The 23280-nt window shown below is 42.0% G+C and overlaps 1 protein-coding gene across 1 annotated transcript in view; it reads right to left on the reverse strand.

The window, feature by feature from the left end:
- The window catches only part of dscaml1 (Down syndrome cell adhesion molecule like 1), a 165480-nt gene that overhangs the window by 74483 nt on the left and 67717 nt on the right, over positions 1-23280 (reverse strand). The window contains exons 2-3 of the mRNA XM_060942167.1: positions 7929-8075; positions 2066-2344 (exon numbers count right to left, since the gene is read on the reverse strand). Coding sequence (XP_060798150.1) covers positions 2066-2344; positions 7929-8075 — 426 coding nt within the window. The remainder of the gene's footprint in view (positions 1-2065; positions 2345-7928; positions 8076-23280) is intronic.

Consider the following 23280-nt stretch of genomic DNA (forward strand, 5'->3'; position numbering starts at 1 on the left):
GCTGAATGGTCAAACTCAATAGCCCCCAAGCATAACTACGTCATCACTTGTTTACCGCAACGCATTATGGGGGATAGCCGGGGTCGGTAGCTGAGCGATATGACAGATGTCAGATTAATTTTACGTAAGAGTGATGTGAGAGGAGCGATTTTGCTGTGCTTTGTCGTAGAAGACAATGAAATTGGTGATTTAAAAAGGTGGCGAACATGTCGAGGGTTTACAGCAGGAAAATCGGAATATAAATCAAGCTTGGTGAGAAGGTAAGAAGTTTTTTTTTTTTTAAACACACCCCTGGACTACATCTGGGCCCGGGATCACAAAGCAATCTTAGACTTAAGTCTAAAGTTGTTTCTTTTAATCTCCAGTTACTCTTTACCATTTTTAAAGAAGCTTTGTTCTTCGCCTTGTACTTAATCTTGATCCAGCACAATGAAAGTTACAAATGCAGTTCGGGAAACTATTATGAAAAATCAATTGTTGACTTAAGTCTAAGATTGCGTCGTGATCCCGGGCCCAGATGAACAGCATCAAAATATTTATAAATGAGTGATTAGTGAAATAAAACTTGATATCAAGAAACATTACAAAAAAACAAAAAAAACCTTTGGAAACCTGCTGATCTGCCGAGTCATGTTCAGTGTAAATGCATATTCTTCAATAAATGCCGCTAGTAAGGTACACTGAACATTATAAAAGAGAACCCTTGGTGGTTTGGGAGTTTTATTGGTCCGACAGGCTCGTTTGGCTGCCGAGTGCTTCAGCACGTTGAGAGGCAAAGGGCGAAGAATGTTTCTTTGTTTTACAGGCTTTGGAATATCGCTAGTTTCAGATGATGAACAGTGTCGATTGTTATAATCTTCTATAACCGAAGGCTGTTCCACAGACCATGGAAATATTGCTGGGTCACAGTTTAAGTACGTCTTTTTCCCACTAGAGAAATGTAAGCTACAAACACTTGCCCATTTCGATTCAGTTTGAAGGTTTTCGTTGTGGAGTAAACTCATCCATTTCTTTCAAGGTTCGACTAGCAGCTGATAAAAGCTCAAATTAGGTGTTCCCTTTGTTGTGGAGACACAGTAAGGCACACAGCAATTCACTTTAGGCAGCATGGTTAAAACTGGTTAGAGAGAACAATGCAGTGTTTAACAAAAGCGAAAGTAAGCAATACGGCGGAGCTGACCCCGGGTATCACCCACAATGCATTGCGGTAAACAAGCGATGACATAGTCAGGGGTTAGGGTTATTCAATTCAACTTATTGTCATTATACTGTACATATACAGAGGGTGTGAAGTATAGTGAAATGTAATTTAGCTAACCTTAGATTGAAACGTGTGTTAATGCAAAAAAAAAAAAATTCCCACAGCCATTGTTCTAATATCATGTGGAAAGACTTCGCAGAAGAGAGGATGTTACTATAAAAACAAAAGGAGGAAAAAATCTGGAAAGTCTGGTCACAAAGCACAAGTTGTTGCGATGGTAAGGTGCCCACAAACTTTTGGTCATATAGTTTACATAGCTGTTAATGAGTTAACCACAGCACGCTCTGAGCAGACGGGTTTGAAATGGAAATTCGACCAAATCCATTAAACGTGGCATTCGTGATGTATCACATTTTGTGAAATGGGTCATTGCCATAACAATTGAATGATGGAAAGCCTGGACATTACATTACTGGTAAATGTTTCCAGAATGTTCTGTAAACAACATTTGTTCATAATCCGAGTTTTTCCCCTCTGATGTGTGTTAGAGTTGACATCAACTTCATTGAGCTGATTTTTGAGCAGTTGAAGAGGTTAGAGCAAAGAAATCATGTGGATCACACAATTATCTCATCTCATCTCATTATCTCTAGCCGCTTTATCCTTCTACAGGGTCGCAGGCAAGCTGAAGCCTATCCCAGCTGACTACGGGCGAAAGGCGGGGTACACCCTGGACAAGTCGCCAGGTCATCACAGGGCTTCACACAATTATACTGTTAACAATTTTTTTTAAGTTAAACAAACATTTATAGTAGGCTACTGTGTGAAAGTCTTCTTCCACTTTCCCAGTATTCATCCCCTCACCTATCACATTGAGGTATCCCGTGACCTCCTTGGAGCCAAAGCTATTGGTGACCTCACAGATGTAGTTGCCTGAATCCTCCATGCGTAGGTCACTGATGGTCAGGCCTGTCAGACGCCTGGTCCAGCGGGAGTCAGCCGGAAGCGGCCTTCCATCCTTCAGCCAACGGATAGTGGGATTGGGGAAGCCTGAGGCAATGCATGGCAGCTCCACACTGCGACCCACCTGCACTTCACCTGACTGGAAGCTGTCCATCACTGAGGGTGTGGACTCAGTAGGATCTGGAATACACACAAGACGGATTTTAAAAAACATTCGTTCATGATCGTGTTTTTTTTCCCCTCTGATCTGTGTTAGAGCTGATATCAACTTCATCAATCAGGTGATTCCTGAGCAGCTGAAGATGTTGGAGCAAAGACAGCTGATCATGCATGCAAATCACACCATTATACAGAGCTTCTGCAATCTGAAAAAGCTCTGAACCTCATTTTATTTCAACAAACACTTACAGGAGTGTGCAGAAGTGTTAGCCACCTGATTTTTAGGACAAATTGTTGAGTAAATACAAAAACATTTTAGATTTTCAACATTAATGTTCCAACAAAAAAATAAAATGTAACAGAAAAATGTTTGTATGTCAGAAAAGAAAGGAGCAGATGATGTAACAGAGCACTTCTGAGACACAAAAATGTGAAGGCTGCTGAAAAGAAAATAATCGAGAACGAGAGTGAAAGTTTCAAGAAGAACTGTGGCAGATTCTCCAAAATGCTCAGGCAAACACACACACACACACACACACACACACACACACACACACACACACACACACACACACACACACACACAGTGCCCTCCAGTATTACTGGCACCCCTTGTAAAGATGAGTAAAAAGGATTGGAAAAAGTCCAGTGAGGAGAAGTTTCAGTGAGGGCCATAAGCTAAGAAAAAGAAAAAGAAAAAAAAAGAGCAAGGAAACTCAAAACTTGAAAATTCAAAGAAAAAAACTGATTCAGTTTCTTGAACTGTTTGAAAGAATCAGTTCACTAAAATGAAATCAGACTGCCCTCCACTACTAGACACTTTTGCTCCAGATGTTCAAGTATGTCTCTAATTCCCCAGATTCTGGATTTTGTTTCCAGAGAATTCGCACAGCAAAAGCGTGTAACGTTAAAAAGTGACGGCATACTACAATCACAAAATACAACCCCGATTCCAAAAAAGTTGGGACAAAGTACAAATTGTAAATAAAAACGGAATGCAATAATTTACAAATCTCAGAAACTGATATTGTATTCACAATAGAACATAGACAACATATCAAATGTCGAAAATTTTGAAATTTCATGCCAAATATTGGCTCATTTGAAATTTCATGACAGCAACACATCTCAAAAAAGTTGGGACAGGGGCAATAAGAGGCTGGAAAAGTTAAAGGTACAAAAAAGGAACAGCTGGAGGACCAAATTGCAACTCATTAGGTCAATTGGCAATAGGTCATTAACATGACTGGGTATAAAAAGAGCATCTGGGAGTGGCAGCGGCTCTCAGAAGTAAAGATGGGAAGAGGATCACCAATCCCCCTAATTCTGCGCCAACAAATAGTGGAGCAATATCAGAAAGGAGTTCGACAGTGTAAAATTGCAAAGAGTTTGAACATATCATCATCTACAGTGCATAATATCATCAAAAGATTCAGAGAATCTGGAAGAATCTCTGTGCGTAAGGGTCAAGGCCGGAAAACCATACTGGGTGCCCGTGATCTTTGGGCCCTTAGACGGCACTGCATCACATACAGGCATGCTTCTGTATTGGAAATCACAAAATGGGCTCAGGAATATTTCCAGAGAACATTATCTGTGAACACAATTCACCGTGCCATCCGCCGTTGCCAGCTAAAACTCTATAGTTCAAAGAAGAAGCCGTATCTAAACATGATCCAGAAGCGCAGACGCCTTCTCTGGGCCAAGGCTCATTTAAAATGGACTGTGGCAAAGTGGAAAACTGTTCTGTGGTCAGATGAATCAAAATTTGAAGTTCTTTATGGAAATCAGGGATGGCATGTCATTCGGACTAAAGAGGAGAAGGACGACTCAAGTTGTTATCAGCGCTCAGTTCAGAAGCCTGCATCTCTGATGGTATGGGGTTGCATTAGTGCGTGTGGCATGGGCAGCTTACACATCTGGAAAGACACCATCAATGCTGAAAGGTATATCCAGGTTCTAGAGCAACATATGCTCCCATCCAGACGACGTCTCTTTCAGGGAAGACCTTGCATTTTCCAACATGACAATGCCAAACCACATACTGCATCAATTACAACATCATGGCTGCGTAGAAGAAGGGTCCGGGTACTGAACTGGCCAGCCTGCAGTCCAGATCTTTCACCCATAGAAAACATTTGGCGCATCATAAAACGGAAGATACGACAAAAAAGACCTAAGACAGTTGAGCAACTAGAATCCTACATTAGACAAGAATGGGTTAACATTCCTATCCCTAAACTTGAGCAACTTGTCTCCTCAGTCCCCAGACGTTTACAGACTGTTGTAAAGAGAAAAGGGGATGTCTCACAGTGGGAAACATGGCTTTGTCCCAACTGTTTTGAGATGTGTTGTTGTCATGAAATTTAAAATCACCTAATTTTTCTCTTTAAATGATACATTTTCTCAGTTTAAACATTTGATATGTCATCTATGTTCTTTTCTGAATAAAATATGGAATTTTGAAACTTCCCCATCATTGCATTCCGTTTTTATTTACAATTTGTACTTTGTCCCAACTTTTTTGGAATCGGGGTTGCACTCCATAAACTCGAACTGTATTAAATAAAACAGTCTAATGGTAAATATAATGTTGATATTGAAATATTATGTTATTTTACACACACACACACTGCCCTCCACTACTATTGGCACCCCTGCATTTCATACTCTGTCCAACCCCCTTTCCCAGTAAAACAGCACTGAGTCCCTCCTACAGCATTTTACAAGGTTGGAGATACAAAGCAGGGCATTGGAGACCAATCCTCTTTACACAATCTCTCCAGATCATCCAGGGTCCTCGGCCCCCTCTTGTGCTCTCTCCTCTTCAGTTCACCCCACAGGTTTACACTGGGGTTCAGGTTCAGGCGAGTTTGTTCCAGTTGGTGTCCACTTTTTTTTTTTAAATTATTGCCTTAACAGTAGAAATGGACATTTTCAGGCATGTCTGTGAAGTGCGAGTAGCTATTTGTTATAACCATTCCCTGACTCATCAAAGTCAACACACTTCTCCCTCATTGGGCTTGTGTGTTCTTTTATCTTTCCCATGTTGATGTTGAGAGAATTTGGCCTCTGTGTCACCTCATATTTGTTCCCCAGTTAATCAGGAAGTCATTGATTACAGCTTGAAAGTTCCTACACACTCCAATCAACTAAAACATTTACAATTTAAATGGAAACATACTTCAGGTACATTGTGTTTACTATCATTGCCAGGGGTGCCAATAATAGTGGCACAGGAGTTTTTGTTGAAAATAATTATTTCCTGATGACGGATTTGTTTTTCTCTGAATAAATTTATTTCAATTAAAGGTTGGATTTTTCTCATTTTTTCAGTGTGAGATGAAGCGACTTCACCAAAAGGTGGATTTTTTTTTTCTAACCCCTTAGACTAATCTTTACAAGGGGTGTAAATAATTATGGAGAGCATGGCGCACGCACACACACACACACACACACACACACACACACACACACACACAGGGTGTTTAAAAAAATTTGATATCATTTCACGATCTAATAACTTTGACAATTCTTGTTCAATTGACCTCAACAAGTGTGGAAACAAGTCAAAATTTTAATGTTTTTTTGTTTTTATCTTTTTAGGTATAGAAATGCCACTCACTGGAAAAGAATGGGCATTTTGAGTGCTAGCGTATGCTCGAACACAGTCGAACAAGACTGTGCAGCGTGCATTCATGAGAAAATTCTCTAAAAATGCACTGTTACCAGAAGAGACTGTTACCAAAGACATGCTGCAGCGTGTTTGGCAGGAGCTGGACTACCGACTTGACGTGTGTCTGTGTCTCAGGCGGTGCACTTATTGAAAATTTGTGAAATCATTCATGGAATCCACATACCTTTGAATTTCTCATTCAAATTTTGAGGAATAAATCTTATATTACTCAACATTAGGCCTGTTCAGATTCATTTGCCTAGACTATGTAGTTTCTGGTACATTTACATCTCAAATAATATCAGAGGTGGACAGTAACAACGTACATTTACTTGAGTACTGTACTTAAGTACACTTTTTGAGTATCTGTACTTTACTTGAGTACTATTTTTTTTGGAAGTTATGACTTTAACTTCACTACATTTGAAAGGCAAATATCGTACTTTTCACTCCACTACATTTCTATCAAGGTCCTCGTTACTCGTTACTATGAAGCAGCTTTGAAAGTGGATGTTTTTTTTTCTTTTCGAAAACGTAATTGGTTTTTTCGCAGGTGACACTGAGAGCCTATCAGTAATTACTAGGGTCACATCACATCCATAGACTGGATAAAATCAAGATCAGTGATTTCTCAGCAGCGTTATTTGAACACGATCAGTTGATAGCCACATGGAAGGAGGCGGTTCTTCTGGGGAATGCACGCACACCCATGGCCATACCTCGAACCCATGTTTCAGTTTTCTGAAAGGAAAAAAAGTTTTGTTTCGTTTTAAATGTTTGCTTTGTTTGCCGAAAACGAATCACATCACGGCCTACAAAAACTCGCCATCTGACCTGCGGAAGAATATTGAGGTCTGTAAACGTTTTATTCCAAGAGAAAGCTTGCAACAAAGTTGTCTGTGCTTTTCGAGATAGCGATAATGTTGCAATAGCTGTGCAGCCTGGTTAGTCAAATGACTTTCTATAGATTTTCCCGCCAAGTTGCCGTAGCCTTGTCCACGGCTAACGTTAACACATAGCTAGTTAACTTGGACACTGTTAGTTAGCATGTAAAAACGGAGTTATGCTAACATGAATAACGTTAATTTATTTGAAGTCCTTTCAGAAATATGTTTTAACATAATCTTGCCAAATAAACAAAATGTAGAAATCTTTCTTTTCTAGTAGCGTTAGCTATCCAATATGATTTTGAGTTTGAAAAGAGTTTGCTAGCGTCAGGTGGAGTTTCACTGACTAGCTAGCTTCACGTTAAACCACCATGATGGCACAGCATGCGTTCATTTTGTGAATTCACATTTATGTCTTTGGTAACGGCGTTAGGTTTTGTAAGCATTGTGGGAATAATACAACAATGCGTTGACAGAAAATGTACTTTTAACACTTCAGTATTTTTAAAAGCAAGTACTTCAGTTCTTTAACTGAAGTAAAAATTTGACTGGACAACTTTCACTTGTATTGGAGTAACATTTGACCAGTGGGATCTGTATTTGACTTAAGTAATGAACTTGGGTACTTTGTCCACCTCTGAATAATATAATTTTTTTGAAACACCCTGTATATATATCAGCAGAGAGGTCATCTCTGACTTCTGCTCAATATAGTATTTTTTAATGTAGAAATGAGGGCGTTTTTGCTTTCTAACATTTCTTTCCATGTGCATTAGACTTCGGTAATGTTTTACCGAAATTCAAATGAGTCTCCATAAACCGGATGGGGGGATACCTTTGTGAAGAATGCACAAAAATGTGAATTGTACTAAATATAATTAATGTCTAGTGTTGGTTCTGAACGGTGATGAAACACATGGAGGATAATATAGTGGTAGTGATGCATTCTGAGTGGAAACATCTTCAGGCAACAATCCTCTTTATGTCCTAAATTGAGTGTCATTCCTTTATTTCTAAAACAAACTAATTGCAGCATACACACCTAACACAGAGAGACGAGCGCCATTGCTCTGCCGAGTCTCTCCACTGTACTTGTGTTTGGTAATGCAGCGGTAAGTAGAAAGCGCGTCCTCTTTCTGCACGTCTGATATGTACAGGGCTCCATAGGATGTCAAGAAAAACCTGTTACCTGTGCACACAGAGAGAAACATCAATGCACTCATGCTAATACATACAAACACACAGACTACAAAAAGACCACTACACGCAAAAACACGTACACAGAGATTCTTACAGGAAGTGATGGAGAATGTGTGTGTGTTAAAATCTGATGTGTGTACAGTATGCATAGTAGTTAGTTAGTATGTCAATAAAGCGTGTTTGTGTCTGTGTTCATGTAAACCTTACTCTTACACACACACACACACACACACACACACACACACACACACACACACACACACACACACAGTTACCTTATTAACTTAAATACAACTTTTACCAAAGTCCATAAGTCACAATAGAACTTAAATATACTGATAAAAAATGAACACATCAGTGATATTACACACACACACACACACACACACACACACACACACACACACACACACACACACACACACAGTAAGTACGTATTAACTGAGAATTTCCAACCTTTTGTTTGTTTTAGACTGCTTTTTTAGGATTTAATGAATAATTATCATGATTCTTTAAAAAGGGATGAATGTATAAAGGGTCAGTTGAGTGTGTGTGTGTGTGTGTGTGTGGGTGAGAGAGTTCTATTATAAAGTTAAATCGCAAACCATAGTCATTATGAATTTCAGGAAGAAAGAGAAAAATGAGTAAAATTAAGTACTGATGAACATATAGATTAATTAAGTGAGAAAAATTAATAATTACAGTACATGGTATGTATATTTGTGCTGGATTGAGAGGAAAATGGAACAGATTCAGTAAGACAGTGTGACGTTGATGTGCTGTTGGTGTTGAAGCACCGACTAATATACCAGTGTGAGAGATTGTGAAGCTTGGATGCTTCCTGAGTCAATCCTTTTTTGTCCAGGTTGGATGTTTTCACTTCCCAGAACAAACCACAGACAGATTTTAACTCCATGTGAGGGCCTCAATTTGAGTTTGCACAACATTCACACAGGTGTGTGTTTGTCTTACTGTACTCAAGTACTCGTGAGGATTTTTCTCTTGTGAGAAGCTAGATTTAAACCCTAAAACTAAACCTTTTAATTCATTCATCTATCTATCCATCTATCTATCTATATGGTGGTGTAGTGGTTAGCACTGTCGCCTTACAGCAAGAAGGTTATGGGTTCGAGCCCAGTGGCCGGCGAGGGCCTTTCTGTGCGGAGTTTGCATGTTCTCCCTGTGTCCGCGTGGGTTTCCTCCGGGTGCTCCGGTTTCCCCCACAGTCCAAAGACATGCAGGTTAGGTTAACTGGTGACTCTAAATTGACCGTAGGTGTGAATGTGAGTGTGAATGGCTGTCTGTGTCTATGTGTCAGCCCTGTGATGACCTGGCGACTTGTCCAGGGTGTACCCCGCCTCTCACACATAGTCAGCTGGGATAGGCTCCAGCTTGCCTGCGACCCTGTAGGACAGGATAAGCGGCTACAGATAATGGATGGATGGATGGATATATAACCATGGACTACCTCTCTGTAAACTGTCCTTGACTGTTTACATTTGTTTGCACATTACTGCCCTTTTTGCTGCTGTTTCCTTGACTATTTACATCTGGTTGCATTGTTTGCACATTTGCACATTACTGCCCTTTTTGTTGCTACAGTACATCCAATCATTGCCTTATTTTTGTATTACACTACCTATTTTGCACTACATTTACCTTTATTTTGTACTATACTTGGTGTTTGCCTTTATTTTGCAATATATTGCCTTTGCTTTGTATTATTTCTTCCGCCTATTTATTTATTTATTTGTAATTGGCATTCAAGGTGGACAGCAAACTAAGAATTTCATTGTGCAAGAGGACATGTCCTTACTGTGCATATGACAATAAACACTTTGAACTTGAACATATAAATCAGGCCCGTTGGTAGCCTTCTCTCATTCCCATACAACTTGATCTTTGTCTGATCTCTCCACTGAATGCTGTTGTTCCTGAACTGCACTTTTTTGGATTGCATTTGGATGACATGAAGTCTTCTGTTGATTGTTGACTTTGACACAGATACACCTCCCTCCGTTTGGCGCTCCTGAGCTCACCAGTCCATTCGTTCTTTTTATGGATGCACCAAATAGTTGATTTGGCCACAGCTGATGTTTTTGCTCTCTCTCTCTCTCTCTCTCTCTCTCTCTCTGTGAGGGGTTTGTTTTAATTTTTCAGCCTAATGATGGCTTCCTACACCGGCAGTGACAGCTCTATGGACTTGATATTGAGAATTAACAGCAACATTCCAAATGCAAATGCCACACTTGAAATCAACTCTAAATGCAACTCTAAATGCAAATGCAACTCCAAATGCAAATGTCACACTTGAAATCAACTCTAGACCTTTTATCTCCTTACTCGCGACAGTCTCAGCAGTGCTCTGCTGCACAGCGGACAAAGGACTTTTGTTCTGTTTCAGTGGAGTTCTGTATGGAATTTTTACCACCGTTCTTCAGATAAACTGCAATAACAGGAGTGTGTACACACACACACACACACTGGCACGGTGGTGTAGTGGTTAGCACTGTCGCCTCACAGCAAGAAGGTTCCGGGTTCGAGCCCCGTGGCCGGCGAGGGCCTTTCTGTGTGGAGTTTGCATGTTCTCCCCGTGTCTGCATGGGTTTCTTCCGGGTGCTCCGGTTTCCCCCACAGTCCAAAGACATGCAGTTAGGTTAACATGGGGCGGCCTTGGGCTGAGGTGCCCTTGAGCAAGGTACCTAACTCCCAACTGCTCCCCAGGTGCTGTTAACATAGCTGCCCACTGCTCTGGGTATGTGTGTGTGCTCATTGCTCACGTGTGTGTGTGCATTCACTGCTTCAGATAGGTTAACTGCAGAGAGGAATTTCACAAATGTATGTGTGATGAATAAAGTTATTGTTCTTCTTCTTCCTCACACACACACACACACACACACACGGGCTGTTGACTTAATTTGATTGAGGGCAGCATTAGTTGTATGTACTTAATTATGTATAACAGAGATGTGCACTGATATTATTTTACATTTCCTTCTCTGTCAGGAAAGAGCACGGCTTAAGCAGCTAAATTGTGTGTGTGTGTGTGTGTGTTCTCACTCTGCTGGTGTGGTGTTTGCAGGATTGTAATCAGCCTGCTCAATGAATCTAAAGCAAAATTGAACACAGCAGATAAGACCGACATTGTGAACTAACTTATTCCAAAAAAAAAGTTATACACCTTTGGCATTTGCACACGTATGCACTCAATGCCTCAAAAAAAAAAAAAAAAAGCCATTTACATCACATCACACAATAAATAAATATCACACTTTACAGCATGTGTTACTATACATTTAAATGATAGAATGGATGATTGAGGAAGGTATATGCATGAATGAGAAAGAATAAATGTGAATCTGTGTGTGTGCGTGCGTGTGTGTGTGCTCGCGCACGGGTATTGTTGTCATGCTGAGTGCTCAGTCTGGCAAACTGTAATTTGAGATTCGGCCTTCACGTTCCAACCTGCATATTAAGTCTTACAGGATAATGTGCACTTGGTGATGTTAACTCTCGACAACAGTAGCGCAACGCTGTCACAACACTTCAACCAGTGTGAGAGAGCAGGGGGTGGGCACGAGGGGGAGAGAGAGAGAGAGAGAGAGAGAGAGAAGACAGTGCTACAGAAAAATAGAGAAGTTGCAACATGAGGATTAGAGATATCTGGAAGATAGGTACGAGTTGGCAAATCAAACAGGAAGATGCGAAAGAGAAACAGAATTCACATGTTATTAGTAATGTGGTACTCTCTCTCTTGTTTCCTGTACATATCTGATATGAGTGTTAGGAAGATAAATGTGACAGAACTAAATTTTTAAGTGATTTAGCGTCCTTTTGTATTCTACATTTATGCTTTATATTGACAGAGAGAGAGAGAGAGAGAGAGAGAGAGAGAGAGAGAGAGAAGCCCTTTTTACACAGATATTCTGTAATACTGGAGTCAAGAAGCATCTCAGTATTCTGGCTTTACTGAATTCCACTGAACCAAATAAATCCAGAATGAAGATGCTCCAGTGTGTGCTTACACTGTGAGCCAGGGTTCAGCAACCAGAGGAGTGATGTGTCACAGCAGAGCGTCGGTGTCTAGTGTGATGTATCTACACGTGGGAAATATGAACACCCCGATCACACCAGCGCTGCTTTAAACACAATGGCGGTGAGGCGAGTGTTGAGGTGATTTTGTTATCCGTCACATTTATACCCCTCTTCAAACACGAGCAGAGAAACTGAGCATCATCTGATCACTTCTGTCACATAATTCACCTTTAAGGAAGCAACAGCCTCAATATACATAACATGATTGTGTCCTTTAGAGCACAGACTGATCCGGTTTATGCTCTCGTGTCACAGAAAAAGTGGCATAGAAAAGTGCACTCAAAAGAAGGAGAGAGAGAGAGGTGATGAGGAAGAGAGGAGCAGCATGTTTGTGGATCAGAAACATGTTGGAGGAGAAAGTGAAGAGAAACAGGAAGTGATGTGAGACAAAGACTCGCGGATCTTCGATGCCATAGATGGAGACGTTTGAATTCGTGCTGCTCTCAGAAAGAAGAACATCAGTGTTAAAAGTGTCACACCCCTGTCCCGCCGTGCTGCCTGTCCCTTTTACACAGATGCCGATTCCAGTTCTGTTACTACCAATTGCTCAGCTCAGAGGAGGAACAACACACACCTCATTCCATATTCAGATGCTTTATACAGAACACGAGGAGGAGGAAAGGAGTCAGATTCCTGTCTTTAACAGGCTGTGGGAAAGGGGTCAGAAAGAGAGAGAGAGAGATTCTCCATTAGGGATTGCAGATCAATTAAAAAAACTAATTCAAACTTGAAAACCAGCACTAAGAAAATAAATAAGAATAAACACTTCAGATAAATGAATCAGTGTTGTAATCAAGTCACTAAACCTCGAGTCTGAGTCCAGTCTCGAGTCCCCAGTGTTCAAGTCTGAGTCAAGTCCAAGCCATTAAAGAAAATTTCAAGTTAAGTCCAATTCAAGTCCGAGAACAAGACTCCAACCGCACCAATTTGATGGTGGCTGTTGCTGCCTTTATGTGAAAGCGTCTCTGCTACTATGTTGGATTACTATTACTGCTCGACTGCCCCATTTTAGTTAATAAGCTACAGATAAAAAGCTTGTTCATCGCTTAGCAAGCCCCGCCCACTATCAACAGGGCAAATTACATGAGAGAGGGTTAACACTAGTGAGTTCATCGGTCAGCAAGCCCCACCCACTATCAACAGGGCAATGAACATAGCATGTCACTTCCTTCTCTGGGTGGAGTCTTACCAAATGAGGATTGAAGTTCGAGGTCGTCCCCGTCGTCTCCCCGATAGTTCTTCTACATATGGAACACACAGCAGTGCATTTTTTCCCACTGCACAAGAAGTCTGTATAAGCAAAGCGGACAATCCTAGGGGCGTTCTCTCCAGGCATTTTAGCGCCATTAACGTTAGTTTGTTCCTGAACATAATGTATGAACAGGTGACTATGCATTCTCTTGCACAAAATTTTTATAAAAATTAATACAGATATAAATATCTGATGCCAAATTATTATGACGTTACAAAAATAAAGAAAAAATCCGAGTCCTTGTCTCCAATTTACAAGTCCGAATACAGTTAATGCACGAGTCCAAGTCCAAGTCATCAGTGCTCAAGTCCAAGTCAAGTCATGAGTCCTTAAAATTAGGGCACAAGTGGGACTCGAGTACTACAAGCCTGGAATGAATGAATGAATAAATGAATACTCCATTTTTGTAACAGCACTAAAAATCATACAGTACATACTCAGCATGTAACGACGATGTGTGACGATAAATTGTGATACAAATTTACGATGATTTGAATAAATGAAATAAAAACTGAATGGTGATTATGATCAGGCTGCATAATCTTCGTGTTTCCTTGCTGTAACTGTGTTGTTTAGAAAGCAGGGGGTATAATAACAGACAGTAGCAGGAGTACACATGATTTCACCGTAGGCGGAAGTAACACAGCTCTAATTCTGCAAGCACACACACACACAGATGTAAAATGTAAAACAGCTGCTGAGTGACTGATGACAAATAGATTTAACAGGAAATCAGAGCTCTCTTTTTACAGACTGCTGAAAGATAAAGAAAAGAGAAGCAAATGGAGGCAGAACAAATGTTCATAAAAGTTTATTAAGAAAATAATATTTGTTGTTCACTTTTTCATTTTTAATAAAATTTATATTTTAGTTAGTAGGCCATTATATTTTACTCCAACCTTTGCAAATGTGGATAAATAATTATTGTTGGTTATTAAGAAAATTAAATAAAAGTAGGGCGGCACGGTGGTGTAGTGGTTAGCACTGTCGCCTCACAGCAAGAAGGTCCTGGGTTCGAGCCCCGTGGCCGGCGAGGGCCTTTCTGTGTGAAGTTTGCATGTTCTCCCCGTGTCCGCGTGGGTTTCCTCCAGGTGCTCCGGTTTCCCCCACAGTCCAAAGACATGCAGGTTAGGTTAACTGGTGACTCTAAATTGACCGTAGGTGTGAATGTGAGTGTGAATGGTTGTCTGTGTCTATGTGTCAGCCCTGTGATGACCTGGCGACTTGTCCAGGGTGTACCCCGCCTTTCGCCCGTAGTCAGCTGGGATAGGCTCCAGCTTGCCTGCGACCCTGTAGAAGGATAAAGCGGCTAGAGATAATGAGATGAGATTAAATAAAAGTGTGGGTTTTTTTATTTAACAAAATGAATATTTAAGTATTTAAAGAATATGCAAAATGTTGCATTATTTTGGTGATACAATTTTCTTCATTTAATATTTTTCAAAAATGTGGGAAAATCGAATCGGATCGAGAATTGGGTGAATCATTACAAGCTTAGAACATATTAAATCCTTGACTTGCAAGCCAAAGCAAAATAGAAACCTGGATGTCCGCCATGTTGGTGGATATACGGTACAAATAAGAAACCTTTATTATTCGTCACATGCACACTTCAAGCACAGTAAAATTCATCCTCTGCATTTAACCCATCTGAAGCAGTGAACACACGCACCCAGAGCAGTGGGCAGCCCAGAGCGCCTGGGGAGCAGTCAGGGGTTCGGTACCTTGCCACGTCAACCTAACTGCATGTCTTTGGATTGTGAGGGAAACCAGAGCACCCGGAGGAAACCCACACAGACATGGGGAGAACATGCAAACTCCACACAGAAAGGCCCTCGCTGGCCACTGGGTTCGAACCCAGAACCTTCTTGCTGTGAGGCGACTGCGCTAACCACTACACCACCATGCCGCCCACAAACACGGGGTCAAGCAACATTCCATACAAAACACAGTCATGCGTGTGCAACTCTCTTTGTTTTTCCACTGCTTTAAGCGTTTTTTTTAGTTATGCCATATCTTTGTGCTGTATATGGTTGTGATCACAACAGTACTCGTGACTGGGGCATGTTCGGATTTTTTTGAATTCCGTCCATGATTCAGAAAGAGGGCGAGGAAACTCTGAGGCTTAGTGAGGAGAGGAGAGGAGCGCAGCTGAACAACATCAGCAGGACTGATCTAACAGAGGCTAAAACCAAAACAGCTCATGTTTGCTCATCATTTTATCTCAGGTGAGATTCAAAAGCTTTCTCGATAATATAATGGAAGAATTTTATTTCGTGTTGCTAGAATCTTGCGATAAAATGAGCGTTCTCTTGTCGTGGTTTACTCGGTCGTTGTTATAATTTTATCATTATAAAATTGTGTGTTATAGACTGGTTGACGGAGTTTGCATGTTCTCCCCGTGTCCGCGTGGGTTTCCTCCGGGTGCTCCGGTTTCCCCCACAGTCCAAAGACATGCAGGTTAGGTTAACTGGTGACTCTAAATTGAGCGTAGGTGTGAATGTGAGTGTGAATGGTTGTCTGTGTCTATGTGTCAGCCCTGTGATGACCTGGCGACTTGTCCAGGGTGTACCCCGCCTTTCGCCCGTAGTCAGCTGGGATAGGCTCCAGCTTGCCTGCGACCCTGTAGAAGGATAAAGCGGCTAGAGATAATGAGATGAGATTAAATAAAAGTGTGGGTTTTTTTATTTAACAAAATGAATATTTAAGTATTTAAAGAATATGCAAAATGTTGCATTATTTTGGTGATACAATTTTCTTCATTTAATATTTTTCAAAAATGTGGGAAAATCGAATCGGATCGAGAATTGGGTGAATCATTACAAGCTTAGAACATATTAAATCCTTGACTTGCAAGCCAAAGCAAAATAGAAACCTGGATGTCCGCCATGTTGGTGGATATACGGTACAAATAAGAAACCTTTATTATTCGTCACATGCACACTTCAAGCACAGTAAAATTCATCCTCTGCATTTAACCCATCTGAAGCAGTGAACACACGCACCCAGAGCAGTGGGCAGCCCAGAGCGCCTGGGGAGCAGTCAGGGGTTCGGTACCTTGCCACGTCAACCTAACTGCATGTCTTTGGATTGTGGGGGAAACCAGAGCACCCGGAGGAAACCCACACAGACATGGGGAGAACATGCAAACTCCACACAGAAAGGCCCTCGCTGGCCACTGGGTTCGAACCCAGAACCTTCTTGCTGTGAGGCGACTGCGCTAACCACTACACCACCATGCCGCCCACAAACACGGGGTCAAGCAACATTCCATACAAAACACAGTCATGCGTGTGCAACTCTCTTTGTTTTTCCACTGCTTTAAGCGTTTTTTTTAGTTATGCCATATCTTTGTGCTGTATATGGTTGTGATCACAACAGTACTCGTGACTGGGGCATGTTCGGATTTTTTTGAATTCCGTCCATGATTCAGAAAGAGGGCGAGGAAACTCTGAGGCTTAGTGAGGAGAGGAGAGGAGCGCAGCTGAACAACATCAGCAGGACTGATCTAACAGAGGCTAAAACCAAAACAGCTCATGTTTGCTCATCATTTTATCTCAGGTGAGATTCAAAAGCTTTCTCGATAATATAATGGAAGAATTTTATTTCGTGTTGCTAGAATCTTGCGATAAAATGAGCGTTCTCTTGTCGTGGTTTACTCGGTCGTTGTTATAATTTTATCATTATAAAATTGTGTGTTATAGACTGGTTGACGGAGTTTGCATGTTCTCCCCGTGTCCGCGTGGGTTTCCTCCGGGTGCTCCGGTTTCCCCCACAGTCCAAAGACATGCAGGTTAGGTTAACTGGTGACTCTAAATTGAGCGTAGGTGTGAATGTGAGTGTGAATGGTTGTCTGTGTCTATGTGTCAGCCCTGTGATGACCTGGCGACTTGTCCAGGGTGTACCCCGCCTTTCGCCCGTAGTCAGCTGGGATAGGCTCCAGCTTGCCTGCGACCCTGTAGAAGGATGGAGCGGCTGGAGATAATGAGATGAGATGAGACTGGTTGACCTGAAATAAATTGAAATGAGATTTGTGAGCCATAAAGCTAGAGACTTGTCAAAATTTCACACTTGGTCTGTTTACACATAGAAGTAAACTAAATGCAAAAGAAGCCCTAACTTACCCTTGCAAGTGCAACTGCTTTGTTATTGTTGACTGGCTTAATTAATAAGGTATTTATTTACCCATCCAGAGACAAAGATGTTATAGGCTTCCATGGACTTATAAGCCTTCATTTGAGATTTGTCAACCCATGAAGTCTGCCAAACCAGATAGAATGCGATATCTGGGTACTCGATGGTCGGTAGAAGCATCTTATCTTCAGAAAAGTCTGACTTTTTTAAATAATATGGGTCAAAACCACACATATCTATCTTCTCTTTGTATCAAATCTTCACTCGAGCGTTCAAATCATGGTAACACTGAGAAAATTCAGCATTGTTTACAGACACGCTTTCAGCGGCTGCCATCCGAGTTACTTTGTATATCCACCATCATGGCGGACGCTTGTGACGTAGCACATTTTGATCACATGGTTGCAAGTCATCTATACTACATAAGATACTAAAGCTAATATCGGTGCAGTTAGCAAAAATACAAATAAAAGGGCATGACAAACAAAAAGCTAAGCTAAGCTAACTGCATTAGCCCAGCCAACTGCTGAGGATGCGAAAAATTTTGAGGAGCAGAGTTGACAGACATTTACGATAAAGCTTACAAAGAAAGAAATACTGAATTATGTATAGAATTATAAATAAACAGAGAAAGTGCAATAAGTGTGGTTCAGAGGAAAGGGTTGGGTGTGAGCTGGATGTATTCTTGGAGCTCGTATGCAAATGACAGTGCTGGGGTCATGTTAACGAGGATGGCATTTCAAACTGTTTGGTCCATTACTTATTAATGTTCTGCCTCAACCGCCCAATCCCCCCCGCCCCGTTCAAGCTCCCTTTTCCTGCGTACTCACTGTTGCTAGGGCCTGTGCGCTCACATGACACAGGTTACGAGGCACTGCAGTGATACGCACACAGACGGAAGGAAAGAGCAAGAGAAGAACAGCTGCAAGCGCGTGCATTAAAAACTGGAATTTGTAGATCATCTCAGAGATCTGATTGGCTGGGAATTAACGTTTCTGAGAGAAACATGGTCTGGTAATACAGGAAAAGTGGCAAAAGCTACAGAGCTCTGCCAGCCACATCAGAGAGATGGATATCTCACAGAGAGACGGATATCTTATGTTTATATCACATGGGACATAAAATACATAAACTCCTGTAGATACAAGTCAAGAGCTTCAGTTAATGTTCAGATCAAACATCAGAATGGGGAAAGTGTGATCTCAGTGACTTTGACCATCGCATGGGTGTTGATGCCAGATGGGTTGGTGTGAATATTTCAGAAACTGCTGATCTCCTGGGATTTTCACACACACCAATCTTTAGAGTTTACACAGAATGGTGAAAAAAAAAATCAACATCCAGTAAACAGTAGTTCTGTGGGTGTTGATAAGAGAGCTCAGAGGAGAATGGCCTGAGTGTTTTGAGCTGAGAGGAAACCTTCAGTAACTCAAATAACCACTCTTTACAACTGTGGTGAGCAGAAAAGCATCTCAGAACACAAAAAAAACCACATGGAACCTTGAGGTGGATGAGCTCCAACAGCAGAAGACTACAATAGGTTCCTCTCCCGTTAGCAAAGAACAGGAATCTGAGGTTACAGTTGGGACAACTTCACCACGTCTGGGCAGCTGAAGATTGGAAAAAAAAAAAAAAAAACATTGCTTGGGCTTTTTCTGATCTCAAACAGCCCAGATTCCAGTTTTGGTGAACCTGAACCCACTGGAGAATCAGATTCCTGTTTTTGGATCCCCAGGTTTATGCAGAAATGATACATGTTCAGGGCGGCACGGTGGTGTAGTGGTTAGCGCTGTCGCCTCACAGCAAGAAGGTCCTGGGTTCGAGCCCCGTGGCCGGCGAGGGCCTTTCTGTGTGGAGTTTGCATGTTCTCCCCGTGTCCGTGTGGGTTTCCTCCGGGTGCTCCGGTTTCCCCCACAGTCCAAAGACATGCAGGTTAGGTTAACTGGTGACTCTAAATTGACCGTAGGTGTGAATGTGAGTGTGAATGGTTGTCTGTGTCTATGTGTCAGCCCTGTGATGACCTGGCGACTTGTCCAGGGTGTACCCCGCCTTTCGCCCGTAGTCAGCTGGGATAGGCTCCAGCTTGCCTGCGACCCTGTAGAAGGATAAAGCGGCTAGAGATAATGAGATGAGATGAGATGAGATGAGATACATGTTCAGTAAAATCCACCATGACACCAAAATTAATGAAGACATTGTGTAATGCTGGAGAACACAGCGATAATACGGTATGTGCGTCCATGTATCTGAGGTCCTGCACATGAAAACCATGTTCCATCTCCTTCAACTTCCATAGAATACAATGGAGTACAATTACATTTCAGTCACATGAACATGCCTCAGCATTCTAAACTGAGCAGGTCTTCATGTGAACCAATAGAATTGAATATCGTTATTCTGATTCACAGAAATGTCTTTCCATGTGCTTCAAGATTCAGACTTACCCTGTTATCAGTGTTGTACACTTTTATAACATATATGTTGTGTACATGCATCGTCAAGTTATTTTCAGCTACGCTAAGATTCCCACATGAAAACCAACCACCCACTATGACCACACACACAGAGAGAGAGGAGAGAGAGAGAGATTAATACTCTTATATTCATGGTTTCTTCAAAATAATGTTTTACGATGTAACACTGTGTTAACTGTTTGCTTGTGTTCACACTTGGAATAAATACTGATCAATAAAAACTGTTCGTTGGTGCACAGCCGTGTACAAAGCTCCACAGACTGACGATGGCTCTGAACCCCTCCCCTTCCCTGTTTCAACCCTGTCAGCACTTTAAGAACAAAATATATAATAAATTCTACAAATAATCTGTATCTAAATAATCTGAATAGTTCATGTTCCTTTTGATCCTTTTTTCTGGCCAACAGGAAGAAGAAGAAACCTTTGTTTGTCACATGCACACTTCAAGCACAGTGAGATTCATCCTCTGCATTTAACCCATCTGAAGCAGTGAACACACAGACCCAGAGCAGTGGGCAGCCATACTACAGAGCCCGGGGAGCAGTCAGGGGTTAAGTACCTTGCTCAAGGACACTTCAGCCCAAGGCCGCCCCACATTAACCTAACTGCATGTCTTTGGACTGTGGGGGAAACCGGAGCACCCGGAGGAAACCCACGCAGACATGGAAAGAACATGCAAAGTCCACACAGAAAGGCCCTCGCCGGCCACTGGGCTCGAACCCATAACCTTCTTGCTGTGAGGCGACCGTGCTAAACCACTACACCACCATGCCGCCGGTGGAGGAAGTAGCCTATGGCATATAAAAGGACATCACCTCCGAGCAATAGAACCCCCCCCCCACCATCTGCCCATTTCTGAATCGAATTCCCTTCAGATTCAACGTGGTTGCTGAGATGAGAGTTCAGTAGTGAGGACACACAGCTCATGAAATACACCTTTTGTGCTTTGATCTTATCACAATCGTTGTATCAGTGTTTGGGACAAACTGTGCATGTTTAAGATCATCGGTCACATCTCAAGACCTCCTTGAATATCTCTCCTCTCATCCTCCTCTCTGTCTTTCTCTCTGAGCCTGAAGTTCTGCCTGGTCAAGGGTGTGTGCTTCGCCATCACTCTCATCCTCATCTTATCTCCTCTCATTCCTCTGCCATTTCACCCTTTATTTCCTTTTCTGTTTATCCTCATTATCAGCCCACTTTTACTTTTTACTCATCTTCTTTCTCTCTTTCTGCCAGCGGTTGCAGGAGGGTGGGTTTGTGGAGGAATAATGTGCTCATTAAAAAAGCATGCTTCACTGTCAAATGCCAGCTGCCAATCCCTGTCCCTCTTCCCACATGGAAATGTGGCACCCCAATATTTTTACTCCAGAACAACTGAGAAAAAAAAGACAACAAACACAACAGTACCTTCAAAGGGGAGCGAGGAATCTTACACGTCATTCACACTACGAGTCGTGGCTAAAGGCTTGTTCTACATACAGCAACCCGAAATAGACTCAACATAAATATTCAAGGGGCACAATTTGGAAGGTGGTGATGATGGTGGGTGGGTGAGTGGGTGTGCGTGGGGTGAGAGGGGGCAGAGGACAAGAGGAAGCACAAGTCAAGAAGACAGATGCCAAAAGATTTGAGGAGCAAGAATGATGGAGAGAATAAGGATGGAAAAAGTATAGGCACCTTTTCATATCCACTCTCTTACTGTGTGTGTGTGTGTTATTATTATGTAGATGTAACTGTATTGTTTTCCACTGTCAGTGCCATGGTCCAGTGCAACACTGGGAAGCTCTTTTGTCCAATTAAATAAGGCGTACACACTTAAGGAATCATTCTGTTAGTCTCATCTCATTCTCATCTCATTATCTCTAGCCGCTTTATCCTTCTACAGGGTCGCAGGCAAGCTGGAGCCTATCCCAGCTGACTACGGGCGAAAGGCGGGGTACACCCTGGACAAGTCGCCAGGTCATCACAGGGCTGACACATAGACACAGACAACCATTCACACTCACATTCACACCTACGGTCAATTTAGAGTCACCAGTTAACCTAACCTGCATGTCTTTGGACTGTGGGGGAAACCGGAGCACCCGGAGGAAACCCACGCGGACACGGGGAGAACATGCAAACTCCACACAGAAAGGCCCTCGCCGGCCCCGGGGCTCAAACCCAGGACCTTCTTGCTGTGAGGCGACAGCGCTAACCACTACACCACCGTGCCGCCCTCTGTTAGTCTGGAGTCCGATATACTGCTTTATAGTCCAGCAGAACTACAGTACAGAGAGAATGAATGGCATGAAAGAAGTAATGAATGAAAGAATCCAGGAAACTATAGCAAACTTCAAATGGAAAGATTCTTATGTTTGACTGAAGTAAGAAAAAATAAAAGAATGAATATCAATCGAAAGAAAGATAGAGCCTGACCTTAGAGAAGAACTAACTGTTGAACGCTGTAAGGGGATTAATTGTAACATGCAGCATAAAAATATTGTCATGGTGGAGAGGTGACAATGAGACTTAAAGGGTTTATATCCATCCATCCATCCATCCATCCATCCATCCATCCATTATCTGTAGCCACTTATCCTGTTCTACAGGGTCGCAGGCAAGCTGGAGCCTAGGATTTATATCATTTCAGTATATCGTAATATTTGGAATAAAACCTTCATTTAAAATCTGAAAGCTCCAACATTATTTATATCAAAAAGTTGATCAACTTGCTGAAATATGATACGGACAGACACTGGAGAGATCAAGCAACTTTTTATTTACTGAGTTGTCACAAAAGGAAAAGCACAAAACTGCCAGCAGTCCATGTAAAAACCATGAAGTTTTGAACCATGATTAGCTATAACATTAAAACCACCTGCTCCGGGCGAGTCGACAGTAGATATCTCGGTCTTATATTCTATCATGTCCCAATCAGCCATAACATTAAAACCACCTGCCTGATATTGCGTCGGTTCTCCTTGTGCCACCAAAACAAATCTGACCCTCTGAAGGTGTTCTGTTGTATCTGGTACCAAGATGTTAGCAGCAGATCCTTTAAGTCCTGTATGTTGTGGGTGGAGCCTCCATGTCATGGACCGGACTTGTTTGTCTACCTTGTCCCACAGACGCTGATCGGATTGAGATCCGGAGGCCGAGTCAACACCTTGATCTCTTTGTCATGTTCCTGAACAGTTTCTGCAGTGTCAGGGAGCACTATCCTGCTGAAAGAGTTCACTGCCATGAGGACGCACTGT

The sequence above is a fragment of the Neoarius graeffei genome, chromosome 16 (genome assembly GCF_027579695.1).
Source record: "Neoarius graeffei isolate fNeoGra1 chromosome 16, fNeoGra1.pri, whole genome shotgun sequence".
NCBI classification, from domain to species: Eukaryota; Metazoa; Chordata; class Actinopteri; order Siluriformes; family Ariidae; genus Neoarius; species Neoarius graeffei.